Raw genomic sequence first — 17,246 nt, 5'->3', positions numbered from 1 at the left:
GCTAACATTGAGATTACAGACAGAGACAGAAATGCCAGAAGTGGCCCACATGACCCGACTTCCCAGACTGGTTTGACCACAACTGGTTCATATGTAAACCAGTGACTGAAAGGCTGTAAAAAAAGTATTGATTGAGTGACTGCAGAGCGACCCCAGTATCTCCCCACGAATGACCCCAATGAATAACTGACTCTTGACACAAGGACATCAGTTACTGAATATCTCACCAATGACTCTTATACACTTATACTGTATTAATTCATTTATTTATTAACTTTTTAATATCTATAATATGCTTTTTTTTTCGGAGTACAGAACTAGATAAGATATGTGCTATACCCCTAACAGTGCTTCTCCCGTGACAGATGAGACCCTCAAGATGATTCTTTGTATTCTTTGTGTTGTGGCCTCTCAATGGGCATTAAGAAGAAGAATTCCTTTATTAGTCCCGCAAATGGGGAAATTCAATTTTTTTTCACTCTATTATTTTTTCATTTTACCGGAATACACACACATGCACAGTCAAGACCTATATACATGCAAGCAATGGAGAGATGCTAGAGCTAGGGGGCTGCCAGGGACCGGCGCCCCGAGCAGTTGGGGGTTCGGTGCCTTGCTCAACAGCACCTCAGCAGTGCCAAGGAGAGGAACTGGCACCTCTCCAGCCACCAGTCCACACTCCATTATTTGGTCCACACAGGGACCCAAGTCACCTATGGACTGAGCTACTGCCGCCCCCATTAAAGGCAATAAAGTTAAAGAATAAGAGGAAACCTTCACTTTAACACTGCATTACTTCATTTATTTGTTTACCGGGAACAAATACTACTAATGTGCAATCCCCACAGTCAGGAGAAAGAAGAAGACCACAGTGCAAGGCCTAGATGAGAAATATAACATAAAGTGTGAAGTATCAAGTGGTCAATTGTTAACCAGCAATCACTTATAATATAAATTATAAAACTATTGCAATTTGATAAAAATGAATAACATGACATAACATACTGCAATGGTGATGTGATGATTATTTAATGCATTTTCATGAGACATGTGTTTCATATATTTGGGCCTACTTATTTCACTGTTGATTCATTCATCCATCAGATCATTAGCTAGTTAAAAATGTAACTTAAAACCTATTTATTCATTAATTGCAAAATAGTCTTCATTATACCACACTTGTTTCAGTTGGTTGCTCCTGTTCAGTATCTTTTTTTTTTTGTCTTTCTTTGTCTAAATGCAAACGTTTCCTCTTTTCATTCCTCCCTCTGCCAGTTGGTGGCTCTTCCGTGTTATAAATTGCTTGTTATAAAGTTTTTTTTTCTTTACGATTTTTGAAATGTACATTCACTTTTCAAATATTTTTAGGATTCACAAACAAAAAAAAGTACAGTACATTAACACAATAATAATAATAAACTATAAAATAAGATAAAGCATACACAAACTTGAACACGATCATGTCCACACACATGTTTTTGCATTTTGTTTGGTTCGTTTTTCGTTAAGTAGTTTTAAATTTAATTTCTAAAAAAATATATGCATTTAGATCTGAGTTAAAATAGTCATTAAAGTTCGTGGGGGAACGGGGAAAAACAACAATGGTTTCCGCCTGTGCGTACAGATGCAGCAGACCCAAACAATGGATCAGATAAAAGGATGCTTATTTGTCTCACTCGACTGAATTAGTGAACAATTCCTGAATGAAGTAACAGCGTCCACGTATTCAAACAGTACCGTCTCTACATTATGACATTTTACGCCGCTGAGCTAGGCGAACTAGGCTAGATAACAAAGTTAAACCGGTGTCAGACCAAAGAGGCAGAATCCCGACATCATCGATAGGCATCGGGCCAGTGAAACACGCAGCGCACAGAGTGTGTTAGCTCAACGCAGCGGTGATGATTCTGCTAACGTCCAGATAACCTGCAGCCACACGAAGATGACAGACTACGCCGAAGAGCAGAGGAATGAACTCGAGGCTATAGAGTCCATCTACCCAGACTCTTACACAGGTTTGAATCTCACTAATGAGACGTCATGGCAGCAGCGATAGCCGGCTAAGTTAGCTTCCACAGTAGCGCCCAAACGTTAGTTAGCTGACTGGCAACGTCACTCACTTAGAGACGAACCCACTAAAGTGCCTCACTGTTCCCATTGGCACACAGGGTTTGTAACTTTGCGTTCCCCGAGATAAATATCAGGCATGCAGCAGTGATTGACACGCTGTCTGTGGGCCTTCAATGTGTCTTATATGGACGGACCACTGTGCAGTCCATGGCAGCGATGTTCAACAGGGGGTCCGGGACCTCCAAGGGGGTCCTCAGAGTTATTGCAAGGGGTCCGCCAAATTGTTTGAAAATCTTTCCAACGTTTTTTTTTTTTTCAAAAATATGTCTGAAAATATACATAAACACGAATGCAAAGTATTATGAGCAGAGATGAATTCGTGAATAAATGAATACATAATTTACACATTGATGATAGGCTTAATGGCACTAAGGTAGCCATGCACAGATACAGCTGAGCTGAAGGATTCAATGTGCCTTCATAATGTATTTTTAACATTAAAATATGATGTGTAAATTTCTGATAGACTGATACATCAGGTATGTGTGTTTTTTACGTGTATCGTTATCTGTGGATGCGGGCTGCAGGCAATTTTTTCCCGGCATTATGTACAGACAGGCATCCACATGCAGCTTTGGTGGCTGGAGACGCCATTTGTTATCATCATTGTGTATTTTTTATGATGTAAATTGAGGGAGCAAAAGTAGTATCAGCTCCAAATATCAGCTCAAGAAAATCGTCCGTCTGTATCGGTCATCGGCTAAGACTGATGAAGATCTGTTGTACAGGACTAGGTGTTCATATCCCTCAATACATTCGCACTTAAGGCACCGAAGGGACTCTGTGGAAGTCAAGTGAGTGATGGCATCCTTCGGGTTGTGAAGTGGGCGCCCTCTTTCACTGGGGTTTCGCTGATTAACCCACAACACCTCCAGAGGGTTCAGCAGTGAGACCCAGCGTCCCAGGTTCACTCCCTAGATGCCATCAGCTCACTTGAAGGCCCAGGTCACACCACACTCCACTCAGGTGTAACTCTCCTTCACATAGGTTATATTTGTAGATGTGCAGAGATATTCTTGGGTGCTACTGTTGTACCGTTATGACAATCCTAGCAACGTTAACTGTATTTTGAGGGTGCCTAATGTAACCAATGCAGACTATTAATGGTGAATTAAGGTAAACCTGTTGTATCAGATAGCAAGATGTTGAAATTATGATACTAATCCATGTGTCTTTTCAGTTCTTTCAGATGATCCCATCAGCTTCACCATCAATGTAACATCAGACGCGGGGGAAAATGGTGAAAGTGAGTAAACTGATGGCAATTAATTAAACAATGTTATGAAATCTCAACTTATTCTGTATTATTAGTATTCTTAATATCCTTACTCTTAATTCGAAACTTGTCCGTGATATTAAAGGCGATATTAAACGTATGGTGAGCATGAGTGAAGTAGCATTACAGTTCTAATCGAGTTGTGTGCACAAGCTGTGGTAAACATCCTATAGAAAGGCTGCAGGTTGGAAGATAACATATAGTAAACTGTTATATTATGAGGTGTCTGTTTTATTCTTGCAGCCGTGGAAACAACGTTAAAGTTCACATATGTAGAGAAATACCCAGATGAGCCTCCGCTTTGGGAGATCCACTCCCAGGAGAACCTGGAAGACAATGACGCAGACGACATCCTCACCTTGCTGCAGCAGCAGGTCTGTCCGTCTGAACTTACGATGACCTCCCTGGTCCATATCCTCTATCCACTGCTTGTCTGTCAACCTGCGATCGGTATCAGTAATATGTGGTTACTCTGTAGGCAGAAGAAAACCTGGGCATGGTGATGATTTTCACCCTGGTGACAGCCGTTCAGGAGAAACTCAACGAAATAGTGGATCTGATGAAAACCAGACGAGAGGAGGAGAAACGGCGGAAAGAGGAAGAGGCAGAGGAAGCAGAGAAGGTAGGAACAGGATGAATATATATTTCACATGCATTTTACTATATTTTCACATGATAAATCAATATCCCATTAATTTCAGTCATTATCCACAAATGTAATTTTAGATCATTACACTGCTTTATGTCACAGGTATTTACTAAACCGGGTTTTTTCACTCATCTTTCGCTCTTTTTTTAATTTTATTTTTTATAAAGTTAAGTGTTTGGTTAAGGAATCAAGGTGTTCAATTACAGTTTAGTATATAATGATGTGTGATTGTTTGACAGGTGCTGTTCCAGGGCACAGTGGTAACCATTGAAAACTTCCTGGCATGGAAAGCCAGGTTTGAGCTGGAGATGGCCGAGCTGAGGAGTAAAAAACAGAAAGAAGAGGAGCAGGGAGGAAAAATCAAACTCACCGGTAAACTCTGATGCCGTTACTTAAGCTGTTTTCACGTTTAAACTCCGGACAATGTCAGGAGAATCAGGTGCAGAGTTTCTCTTTTACACGTGTAGCACAGAACAGAGAGATGGTTTCTTTACATTCCTTAAAATTGTCTGACGATTTTCGGTGTCAGCCCTTACCGTCAGAAGTTTCCATAACCCTTTTTCTTCAGCCTCAAATGTTTGTTTCCTTCCGGTTTCACGTCAGCCGCATGACAGAAACCTCATCAACACACTTGCTCGCTGTAAATACCCCGGACGATGGGCTGCTCATAGGCTCAATTGGACATTACACAAACTTTGTACCAGGAAGCTTGCAGGCTAACCCCTGTTTGATGTCCGTTAGAAAAGATTTGGAGATTTACGTTCTCACGTATTTTATCACGTACGATAATTTCCGGTTTGCAGTGCATGTGTGAAATGGGCTTTAAAGACAATTCTCTGTCAAGACTCACAACTTGCAAAGTTGTTTACATAAATATGTGAACTCTGTACCCCAACAGGTAAAAAGCTGTTCGAGACCGACCACAACCTGGACACATCTGACATTCAGTTCCTTGAAGACAGTGAGTGTTGTTATTCAGTATTATTTTTAGTACAAGGAGTTAAAACATTGAAAAATTAATTTTAGATCAAATAATTACAGTTCAATAAAGGATTTAAATTTTTTTAATGGACAACCACATGACTTTTTATTCCATTACTGAAATGTAAACATCTCTGAGGTCCAGGGAGCACTGATCTGAAACCCTTTTCTGCATTGGTAAAGCATGTGGCTGGGTGTTTTTTTTTCATCCATTCCAGATGATGTTAGTTTTCATAAGGGACTGTTTTTAAAAACACTGTTAATTGTTGATCAAATGAATCTAATGTGAACTTTTTTGGTTCAAACATGCTTGTGACAGCAGTGAACTGTGAGGAGTTTTGCGGGAGTTATTGAGCCTTTGTAAAAAATATGTAGAAAAGTTAAAATCCTTAGAGATAGGTTTGTTTTTTGTCTAATTTTAACACGCCTGTTTTTTTTCCTATGCAGCTGGAAACAATGTTGAGGTGGATGAGTCACTGTTCCAGGACATTGAGGACTTGGACTTGGATGAGGACGACCCTGACTTTGACCCTTTAGAGATGGGAAGTGATGAGGACTAAAGCAGCAGCAGGACTGAGGACTGACTGGACCATACTCCCGCTTCTCTCTGGAATATGATCATCTCACCAGACACATTTACTTGTGAAAGACTCTAACCATGAGTGTTAATTTCTATTGCTGAACAATGTAATTGGCCAAATAAACATCTGACTTGGCTCTGGTGCTGTTTGACATGCAGGTCATCCGAATGACAGGCCTACTACTTGACCAGAAGAGGGCAGTAAAATATCAAGTATGTCCAGGGAGTGGAACGAGTATACATTTATGTAGCAATACCCCGATATATAAATACTCCTTTAAGTAAGATAACGAAATTTAAACTCTAATTTAATTAAAAGTATTGGCAACACATGTATTATGAAATTGAAAAGCACTCCTGGAGTTTGTTGATTTATTACTGATGTGAACACTAACAGCATGTTTATGTCGTAGCTGGTTCAGGGGGAGCTCCTTTTGAACATTTTTATATACTGTTGTTGAACTATATTTTCATATGTACATCACATTCTTTAAACATCATACTTCATATTAAACAAAAACAGTATTTTCCTCTGAAATGTGGGGAGTAGAAGTAAAGTACAAAAAACAATTGATTGTGAGTAAATATATTGTCTGGTGCAGTTTTAAGTACCAAACTGTAGAAAATGTATTTCATCAACTGTAAAATACACGTGGCTACAAAAAAATGATGCTCTTATTTGATAAGTCAAAGCTATTTCTAGCCTACAATTATACAACGTATCAACAGGCTTTACAGTTCCTGATCCAGCCTTTGTGTCCACGTCACTCCCCGTCTGCTATCTACTGTTCTATATTGACAAACCAAAAGTACGGACCTCATCGTACCCTTAAAGGATACATATTCTGAAAAACCAGTGCTTGTGCGCATACATTTGGGTGGGTGGAGTGCCTACACGCCCACAATCTGAAATGAGACAACCCAGTCAGTTTTTAAGGGGATGGGATTCAACAAGTCATTCAGATTTGACTCCCCTTCCCACATCACATGCTTATTAGAATAAACCACCCTCCCTCGGAGCATGTCCACCCGCAGCCTGAGTACTAAGGCCAAATTATGATCCAACAACTTCCCCCTAACCCACCTCTCACTCCTGTGTGTTCACGTGAAGAGTAGTATAATTTCAAACCAATGTGTGTGAAGTGGAAACGGCTTACAAAGACCCCAGCAGCGAGTCTGCATCAATGCAAACTTATAAACTATGCTCTTTTGCGTCTCGAGGAAACAACACCGAGCGGTTACAAATGTGAGTTCCTTAGGGTTATTTCCAAAGGATAGTAAAAAGTTTTATACTTGATAGTTACAATTGAGGCTGAAAATGATTAATTTACTGCTGATAACTGTAAACAGTGTGGTTTATTACAGGGACTAGTTATTACACATAAGAATGAAAGACAACAGGAAAGGAATACTATTAGATTATCCTCAAATGTCTTAACACAAACAGTGATACAAGTTTCCTGAATAAAATACAGTAGAGGTAAAAAATGAACTATAAAATCTACATATAGAAATGTCATCTGAGTAAACAGGGTTAAGAATCTGACCGGTGCCACATTTCAGCGTTTCATTAGCCGTCATCTTACTTTCCATTCAGACAGTCGTTCCCATATTATAGTAACATCACAACATTTTCCAGATGCATTTGTTTCACGTGTTCTACATTTGAAATATATCAAAGCAATCAATATGCACAAATAATAAACGTTTTAGAGAGAGAAATTAAGTTAAAACAATCAGTTGCAGAGGTTGGACAAAGTCATTGTTTTGCAAATGAAATCAATAGTATGTTACTGCTGTGGCAGTTACAATCATTACATCTGAAGGTGATAATCTGAGGTATCGTCTGTCTGCTGCTCTGTGATTAGTTTAACTGATTCATAGTGTATCTGCTGTCAGGAAATGAAGAGTTGTTAAGTCACTCAAGTCAAAAGGATTCGCAGGCCCTTTTTTGATTTGATCCTCAGATTCCTGAGAGTCTGACTCAAGTCCACTCCTTTGCAGTTTAGCACTCATTTATGTGGAATTTGAGATAAGGAGTAAAGCGTGGTCCCCTGTACAGACTGGGACAACAAGCTTTCACCATTATTTTTATATTTTGATGTGATCTATATCGTATACTTGTATCATTTAGCAGCCATAGAAGTCCATAGAACATACTAATGTTTTTGTACATTTACCACAAATCAGATGAAGTAAACAAAGCCTTCCTTCTCACAACAGTATGAAAATAAATATGCATAGACTTTAAACCTACTTGATACAACTCAACACAGTGAACTTGCTTTTGGTGTTATCAATATTTGTTTCATGATAATAAAGTTGTAAGGCCCTGAAATTGGGTGTTTTAGACAGAGGGTGTATACAGATATATATTCAGGCAGAGCAAACAACAAATAATGTGTCTTTTGAACATTAATGCATGTTAAGATACCCAAAATATAACCTGAAATTATCATAATATAGGACCTTTAAAGGGTGTGCACTGCAGTACCAAGCAACAATAATATAAACCAGAAAAAACCCTCTGATTCAAGGAGCTGTATTTTTTCTGCAGGCTGGGGTTAACAGTGAGGCAAATGTTGGAGATATTCTTATATGACCACAAGATCACAGCATATCTACTGGATGATGATGAGAAAATAGAGTCTTCTATGTCGAAATGATGCCACGTTCTGTCGTCAGTGCAGCTTTGCATAGATTTTCTGCCTGGAATGAAGGAAAAACAAAGTATGCTTTGGAAAACCTGTAGTAAAATGAAGTGTAGAAAAACACTGGTATGACAGAGGGAAGGAGAAGCTGACGTGATTTCTGTATAGCATAGTGTTCATGAATCTGCAACTGTGGTTACCTTCTTCTTCGTGTCACCATAAGACCGTTAACTGATCACTTTAAGTCCCTGATGTCCCAGATAAAAAACAGAGGTATGCCCTCCATCTCTCTGTGGAAGACCTCGTCAAACCTCTCGTTCTGGGCTACAGTGAAGTGATTCTTCCAGTCACCGATGGTTCCTGATGTTCAACGTACATGAAAGGAGAAGGAACAGATTGTAGTCATCCATCCTTACATTGCCACGTATCATTAACCTGGATATTCAGTGCATTCCAGCAGTTTTCTGGATTGAATCCTCTTGGACCCTCTTAAACGACCCATCTCGTCTACATCTGCCTGAGTTAGTGATATCCTGCACACAACAGGATAAATATATCCAGTTTCCATACAGTCTATATCATTTATATACTAGATATTATATATTCTGTAGTATATTTGAGTATACATGTAATTTATGACAGAAATGCATACACACGACACTGCCTGTTTTCTAACCAAATTGCCCCCAACATAACAAGCGACTGGTACTGCAACATGACTGAAGGTTCAGCCTCAGAATAACGGATGTCTCGGTGTGGGTGGTGCAGTGGACGTCAGAGGGGTGAAGTAACCATCAGAGATCCAGGGTTTGGTTCATTGGAGAAGTTCCTTGTGTACACTGTTCAACTGTATTCTTGACTGTGACATTAGTGACTCCTAACGGTTTGTCAAGGTACCTGCACAGCTTGAACCTCGTACGCATTTTGCCATCCCAGTGAAGCTCATGACTGGCAGGCTGGAGTTACAGTAGCAATATGTCTCTCTGCAAATCTCCCCAGAAGTGGAGAACAGGGCATTGAAAACTTTTGTTGGGACTCAAACCAGAAGAGGTAGATACGTATTGGGCAATGATTCATTGTCGCTGATATTCCCCAACTGTGAGAGGGAGCAATGTGCAGCAAAGCATCCAGTGTCCCAGGAACCCAAAAGAAGAAGAAACACTTCTGTTTATCGCAGACAGCGCATCCAACCAGTGCTAAGGAATTTGTTTTCTGAAAGTGTTTTTTTGTTTTGTGAAATGTTGTGTTTTCTGAAACTTTGATTTATTTTGTGAAATGATATTTTGTTTTCTAAAAAGTGTTTTCTAAATTTAAAATTTATTTCATTCAATTATATTCTGTTTTATGAAATGGGGCGGTGTTTGACCCTCAGGGCCACCATAACACAGTCATTAGTTCCTGTATGTAGGAGCTGTAAACGCTCCTTTCCTTACCTTTCCTCATGAATCTTCCCTGGTGGTGGCTGAGCAGGTCGTCTGGCACCTGTTCATAGTTGGCCTGGGGGATCTCCCTCATGTTTTTGAAGGTGCTGTATTTCACCACATTTGCCAGCTGCTCATCAGTCAGCTCTTTACCCAGGAACAAGGAGATCCTCTCCACTGCCGACTGCAGGTCCTGGACAAAAACACAGCAGCACAAATGCACTTTAGATCGATCTTGACAGACTGATACTACTTAACATAAGCCTACAACATATGACATGACAGCTTATGGACATGTACAGATTGAAATTATTTCAGCTCCTACTTGAATCATTTCTTCATAAGTGATGAACAGCATGTTCATATCATCCTTGTGTGAGTACCAAGTCTTAATGTGCTCATACCAGCTGCACCCAAACACTGTAATGAATAATGCACAATGTTACGCAACACTGCAAATATTGATCTTGAGCTGCACTGCTGAGAAAATGCCACAAGCAACATTATCTGTTTAGACATTATTTTTGTGAGATGAGAACTTACCGTCTCCTCGCATGAATTTCTCAAAGAAGTCATCGAAATCCTTTGGAGTCTCCAGCATGTTTGCGAGCTTATGGAAGTGGAAGAAAGACACAAGGACGTCTTTGGGATTTCTTGCCACGTAGATCACCTGAAAGAGCAAAAGTCTGGGAATCAACAATTTAAAGAATCTATCCTGTTTAGTGGGCAGTGACTGCCGTTTAAATGCAGTTTTAAAGCTGTAATACGCACATCATAAAATAAATAGGATATGATAAGTGATCAATGCATCATGATCAGTTTATCAGTCTAACTGAACTGTATGAGGCATGTAAACATGCCCTGTTAATATATGAAGATGACTCGGAGTTCCTGGATGCCTTGTGGCATCCGGCTTAATTCAATCCCACTTTGATTATTCTAGCACATCCTGGTACTGTTGTCTTCCCCAGCTATGGGAGATAAAACTTCAGGGGCTGTATTCACAAAACATTTTATCTGAGCACTAAAAGTTCTTAAGAGTCATTTCTTCAAACCTATTCCCAAAGCCTCTGAGACCAACTTTTACTAAGGAGTGGAGGGGGAGACGACGACTCCTAAACTAAGACTAGAGGGTGGGATTGACCTTGTTGCTATGGATGACATCATGTTTAGACCTTTTATGCCCACAGTGATTGGCTGAGAGGGAATGAGTCCCTAAGAGTGAATTTATGACAGAAACACTTCAGTGGGAAAATGAATGAACTGCGATACTATGTGGATAGAGCTGTGAGATGGCAAGATCATCTACGTTGCACAGCTACATTTTTCCCGTGGCCAAATAGCGGAGAGTTGTAATGCTCCATGTGAATATTTTTTGTACATTTATTTTAAATTCCCTTGTATGACGTACTCCTCTATCTCCATGCGCAGGCACATGCATACAAACGACATCTAACTACAACAAGGACCACAATGGAAATAAGTCTGTGACTTTTGTGTGTTAAACCTCAATGTTCTTTTAACGGGTATGTACAGTGGTTTTGCAGCCATTTAAAAAAAAAAAAAATGAATTGTCAAATATACAAACAAAAAAGGCTGGTGAAATCAGTTTTGAATGTTTTGGCACCAATATCAAAATGATCCTTCAATTTTTGGAAATACAAAAATGTTTTTTCACCTAACGCTATTGTCGTTGTCATTTTCCTAAAATGGAAGTCCTCAAATGTTATACGTTGAAAGCAATCATACAAGAAGAAGACTAAATAAATAGATGCAGTCTAATCTAATCTAAGTAAAATCAGAAACTATCTGATGGAAGAAATAAACAAGATTCTGAATCGGACCAGACATTTAATGTCAGCTTTTAGTGCTTGACAGTTTTTGATACTATATGCCCTGGACATACAATATTTTGGTCTCTACTAAAAAAGTCTGGTCAGAGTTTTGCCATAGTCTTGCTGTCACTCAATTCTATACATATTAAAACTAAGCAGGTTTAGGGTATCCACACTGTAAAACTAAGACAACGGAGTGTAAAAGACAGTTTCTAGTTTATATTTTTAAACATTTATAGCTTTTGTTTGCCCATTTTAAACCAGCTCTGTGTCATGGCAGGGGTGGGTAGTGTGTGCAGATGAACAGTGTTTGGCTTCTCTTTGTGGCTGCAGCGCACAGAGGTCAGAGCATCGGAGGTCTGCAGTGATCTTCAGAATGACACGTTCCAGAGAGAAGCCAATCACTGTTCATCTGCACACACTGCCATTACACAGAGCTAGATATAAATTAGAAAAATCTCTCTTTTTTTAAAATGTTTTATGGTGTGTCGAATGGCCCAAACGGATGAATTAAGACCCTTATGTTCTTACATTTATACACCAAGTAAAAAGACATTGTATTACATATGAAATCAATTTAGTTATTCTACTGTACATTTTTTTAAGGGAGCTCAGGAGTCAAAATGTCATCAAATAATCATCTTTGACCTTTGAATTGAAAACGGTCTACTGTTGTTTCAGTGTGTAGGTGAAATACAGCTGGTTAGAGAGCTGACCTTGCCCTTCTTCTGGCTCAGAGCAGGAGGCATGAACTCATACTGCAGGTGGGTGACCCTCTGCCTGGGCGATGGGGCAGTGACAAATCTCTCTCTTGTGCCAAAAACCTCCATCCAGGGCATGAGATCACCGTTAGAGGGGTTGTTGAGCTTATTGATGGCTGCAAGATCTCCCTTTACCTCAAGGAGCAGCAGGATCTGCTGCATCCAGATGGTCCCTGTCAAACAAAGCAGACACACCTAATTTCCATCTCCCAGAATGTGTACAATGGCAGCAATTAAGTCAGCCGTGTGTGTGTGAGTACACCTCTCCTGCTCTCTGTGTGGAGCTTTGTCTTGATTTCTCTTTGAGTGTTTTCACAAGACACACACTCGTCATTTGATACCCCTCTCTCTGCTGGAAATCAATTTGGCACACAAAAGAACAGGACATTCATGTGTACACACTATTCAGTCTTGTTCATTCCTTTATGCTCAGAACACCAAGAATCACACCGACCTTAAGTGCACTCCTGCTGCAGGACACTAGGTACAACAGTGTATCTGCTGGAGGAGCCTCCACTATGGACACAACAGGACTCTTCCATCTGTATTTTCCTCTCACCTGATTTTGGATATGTGACGACGAACACATCCGAGTCTCTGATCTCCAGGTTGTAGATCTGGTCCACGTCATCTGGATCATGAATCCCGTTGATCAACTTGATACCTCTATGTGGAACCAGTTTATAGTCTTGTGTCTCCTTGACATCATTTACGTCCATGATAGCTAAAGCAAAATGAAAGGAAATACAGTTGTTGTTTTTTTTTGGTGACACTTTATAAAAATGATCAGTCATTTCGAAGCCTTTAGTTAATAATGAACTGATCAACAAAACATTCATACATATTTGTAAATAAATAAGAGCTATGCTAACATTTAAGGTGGATCACTGTTATTTAGGGAATAACTTCTGCACATTTTACTAACTACCAGTGAAGTTCCTCACAGAAGCCTAGGTGAATACAAGATGCACATATTATGTTAAATATAAACATCTGACCTGGGGCACACTGTGGATTAAATGGGACTTAATCGGGATGAACTAGAGTTTGTCAGTGCTCTCTTTGTCCCCGACCACTCTTCACATCTTAACAGTGAATTTGAACAAAGTAGTAGCATATGTACATGTGTAAGTCTATAATCTATTTTTTTAGCCTGGTTTTAGCCGCAGTTTACAAAAAAAGTAAGTCCTCCAATTGACATTTTTGTGTGGTTTATGGTTTTTACCAAAAGTGAGGTGGCTTAAGATTTCTTGAGATCAATTGCATTTGCAGACCTGCGAACCATGCTATATGTTTAAGTGTGATTAATCATTTATGATGGGTTTCCTTTTTCTAATCTAAGACTTGCTGCAAACATATTAATAACAAATAGTGGATTTAACGATGCAAACAGGACATGTTTTGCTACATGATATCTGGCTCTCCTTAACATAAATCAGGAACTTTCTTGATCATTTTATTTTCTCAGTCACGAGGCCTATGCTCTTTTAGTGATACGTTTATTTTTGAGCGGTATCAAATGTTTTACTGACTATTTAGTGTGGCTAGGCTGCTTATCAATTATCATCATTAGTAGTTTTATTGGTTTTACTTCTTTTCTTTTTGCTCCCTTTTGCCTTTGAATTTTAAACAACATGATGCAGTGTTTATTTGTGTCGACCCCAGAAAGAGGAGCTGCTACTTTATAGGGATCTAAATACATAAACGAATGAATAAATATTTACATCACTCCATCTATCACCATTACCAGCAGAAAATTCAGGAAAAACATCTAAACAGTACTACTGGCCAAGTAGGTTACAGTTCGTCTAAATAGCAAAAAGCAACGCGCATGGATGGTGTACAAATAGGATCAACATGTTGCATACCTGCTCTGGTCGCTCTTCTGTCCGATGCTGGGTAAACGACGTCCAGTGTTTAATATGATCCTCTTTCTCTGGCCATCAAGAATAGCTTGTATCAACCCACTGCATTGCTATAAAAAGGCCTGCGTTCCGACGGCCCCACCTCTTTTCGTTCGCTGATAACTAGAGATGCGAGTCAACCGCGCGTTATTACGCACTGAGTGGGGAAAGCAGCAGAGTACAAACAGAGAGCTTCCCGTTCTCACCGCACCTCAGCTCACCTCTACAAATGAAGTGATGACAGAGGGGAGGAGGCAGGGAGGAGGGAGGGAGGGGAGGAATTCCAGCACGCCAGCCATTCATCAGTCTGTGGAGGGGTGAACTGTGTAGTAGAACTGTCCCAGATGAAACCCACACATAACCACTAAAGCAAAACAATTCCAGCTGCTTATGGAACATAAAAAACAAAAAGGTTCTGACGTTGCATAAGCAGCACGGTTAGTGATCCAAGCTGAAACTTAGACTAAAGTTGGAGCCATTATTTTATTAGGGTTTCATCTGAAATTATTATCTTTTGGTGTTGCAAAGTTTAAGTTATTACCGTCATAATGGGGTGCCAGAGATAACTGAAAACAAGAACCTCAAACAAGATGCATTACAAGCTGAGATAGACTAACGTTTAGTCCCCAGCAGCCTGCTGATCTACCTCAAATAACATAACAGTCCTACATTTCCCATAATGCAACCTGATAGCCCTTCATTAGACCCTTTGTGCCAGCTAAATACTCAAATCCATCCAACTCTATACCCTGTTTGTAAATCAGACTTTCTGTTATGAATATGCAGTATCCAAACCCAAGCTGAAATAACCCTGATGACATCACAATGACATTATCTGGGTTATTTTATCGCATACATGAGAAAGCTCATGGGGTCCATGATGGAGCCACAGAAGGCATCATACAGCCACCTTTGCAGTTTGAGCACTGTAGTACTTCGGTAGTCATGATACTAGAATTTCAAAGTTGATACCAATAAAAATACTCAATACTTGTTACCATTTTCGATACCATGGGGAGAAAATTACAATATGACAGGTACTTTACTGTATAGCTCAGGGATTTCTGTGGACATTAAATGATTCCATGAAAGAGGTTAAACCTTGGATTCAGTTGGTGAATAAGCTGTTGTTTGTCAGGTTTCTCCACAGTGTAAACAGGGATCTGGTCCATGCTAATGTAAGCCTATTGTGTTACAGTCCTGTTTATCTTCTGTGTTTCTAGTGACTTGGCACCATATTATCATTGCTGATTAAATAAAGTCGGTACAGCAGATGCCACTGTTTCTGTCTCGTTGTTGGTTGACTTTTCAGAAATGTTATTGGGTCATCCTGTTAAATGAATGTCTCTTAACGTTAGACGGGCAGGACTTACGCCAGTGCTTATCTTTGCTGTTAACATTACTGTTTATTATTAGATGCGAGCAGCTTGTTTACATCCTTAGCCTTTGCCTGGTCGTTAGCATCATATGCTAAATACTTCCAGAAGGCACTTTTACGCTGTTAATTTTCTACTAAAAACTGGTAGCGAAAGTCCTCCAGCAGCAGCGCTAGCAGTGTACAGTCATCTCAGTGTTGTTAACGTGATGAACCAGCAGATGAGCTGTAGCTTCTGTATGGAACGCCAAAGGGCTCTTTTCGTCTAGGTTAATGTCTGTGTTTACACAGATGTTAATTCGTTCCATAATTCTGTCTTGTTTTGTCTGCAGTGCTGCTGGGTGAGGTTACGGGTCAACTTGAGGTGGTAGAGATGGAACTGTTAACGGCAAAAGTATCGGTACTTTTGCATGTTAGTATCACAATCCGATAATATTGCGTATCAATTATTATCCGAGTATTCAGAGTTTTTTTTTACCCTCCTAGTAGCACTAAACATGACTTGAAAACTGACTTTCATGTGTAACAATGTGGTGTCTCCTTTTAATTCTGGTGGATGTTATTAATTCATTCAAAATACTTAAAAAGGAAACTAAATAAGCAGATCTAAGTTCAATACAATTATTATAAAACACAAAAGCCTAAACATTCATCCCCCTTCAAGTGATAAGAGGCACATCTGGAAATGTTCCTCTTTACAAAAGTGCTCCATCCAGGTGCATGGGGGTGTATGGGGACTGAGGGAACAGATTCTGGACTGGACTGCATGTCCACAAACCACCCACACAACAGCGAGCCCGCAGGGACACTACTGGTCCATTCATTTTGACAATGTGCTTTAATTAGATGTACAGCTGTGACTGTTTTAACATTTTTATGACTGACCTGACTGTAAGGGGTATCTAATGTCTTGTGTTGCTCCCTTGATTGATAGTTTTTAAATTTTCTCTGGTTTATTTCACTGTGGTCAGATTATTAATAAGATATTTGAAGAATACACTTTGGTGTTGTGATGGACTTTTATTATATACTAAAAGTTTAACCAAGTATTGGGTGGAAAAAACAGATAGGCAAATACTTTTTTTACTCTACTTTACAGTCCACTTAATCACAATTAATGGTCTTAATGAACAAATGATAATGACTTTGAGAAACAAGTTGTTTTTGCTTAAATTTACGTGGTAAAAAAACAGGAAATTGTTTATCAGAGGTGGTAAATCGCTCTGATTCCTACCACCACATACTTAATTTACTGAGCAGATAGAGACAGCCTGAATAGTAGACACACTGTGTGACAAAGCTCCTCTGCACCTGTCCCTGGAAAGTTGATGTTTGATTTAGTTAATCATTTAATTTTAATAATGTTTTATGAGGTTAGTGTAGATGGCTGGTCCTCCAGCTAACCCTGTCATAGCACCAGGCCTTGGTTAGGTACAGATGATCCTGTTTTACTTCACACAGCAGACTTCTGCAAACAGAAGACTGCTGAGTAATAGGTTTGATTTTGATTTATTTGATTTACTTCTTGGGCAGCCAGATGGATAATAACTTGTCATGTTTCTTGTTGAGCAGTGTTCTTTCAGGACAGTCAGGGCTCCATTTCCTCTCTTACACATAAACCATTAGCTGTGAACCGCAAATAACTGGGCAGAATGGAGAGAAGAGTTTATTAAAAACATTTTT

At 39.5% G+C, this 17,246-nt stretch overlaps 2 protein-coding genes across 2 annotated transcripts; one reads left to right on the top strand and one right to left on the bottom strand.

Moving 5' to 3' along the window:
- Window positions 1–1,852: 1,852 nt before the first annotated feature.
- Window positions 1,853–5,753, top strand: rwdd1 (RWD domain containing 1). Its single transcript, XM_083917705.1, has 7 exons — window positions 1,853–2,015; window positions 3,311–3,376; window positions 3,650–3,780; window positions 3,885–4,028; window positions 4,295–4,427; window positions 4,954–5,016; window positions 5,484–5,753. Exons 1-7 carry the CDS (start codon window positions 1,943–1,945, stop codon window positions 5,594–5,596), a joined length of 723 nt encoding a protein of 240 aa, XP_083773831.1. The 5' UTR covers window positions 1,853–1,942; the 3' UTR covers window positions 5,597–5,753.
- A 1,218-nt stretch (window positions 5,754–6,971) lies between these two features.
- On the bottom strand, window positions 6,972–14,316 carry LOC310950649 (amine sulfotransferase-like). The gene is made up of 8 exons (XM_083918555.1): window positions 14,153–14,316; window positions 12,844–13,008; window positions 12,240–12,457; window positions 10,232–10,358; window positions 10,014–10,108; window positions 9,701–9,881; window positions 8,468–8,627; window positions 6,972–8,325 (listed from the first exon to the last, which is right to left on the bottom strand). The coding sequence occupies exons 2-7, from the start codon at window positions 13,001–13,003 to the stop codon at window positions 8,503–8,505; spliced, it is 906 nt and encodes a 301-aa protein (XP_083774681.1). The 5' UTR covers window positions 13,004–13,008; window positions 14,153–14,316; the 3' UTR covers window positions 6,972–8,325; window positions 8,468–8,502.
- Between the last annotated feature and the right edge of the window lie 2,930 nt (window positions 14,317–17,246).

The sequence above is a fragment of the Echiichthys vipera genome, assembly GCF_963691815.1.
Source record: "Echiichthys vipera genome assembly, chromosome: 8".
NCBI lineage: Eukaryota > Metazoa > Chordata > Actinopteri > Perciformes > Trachinidae > Echiichthys > Echiichthys vipera.
This window is presented reverse-complemented; position numbering and strand designations above follow the sequence as displayed.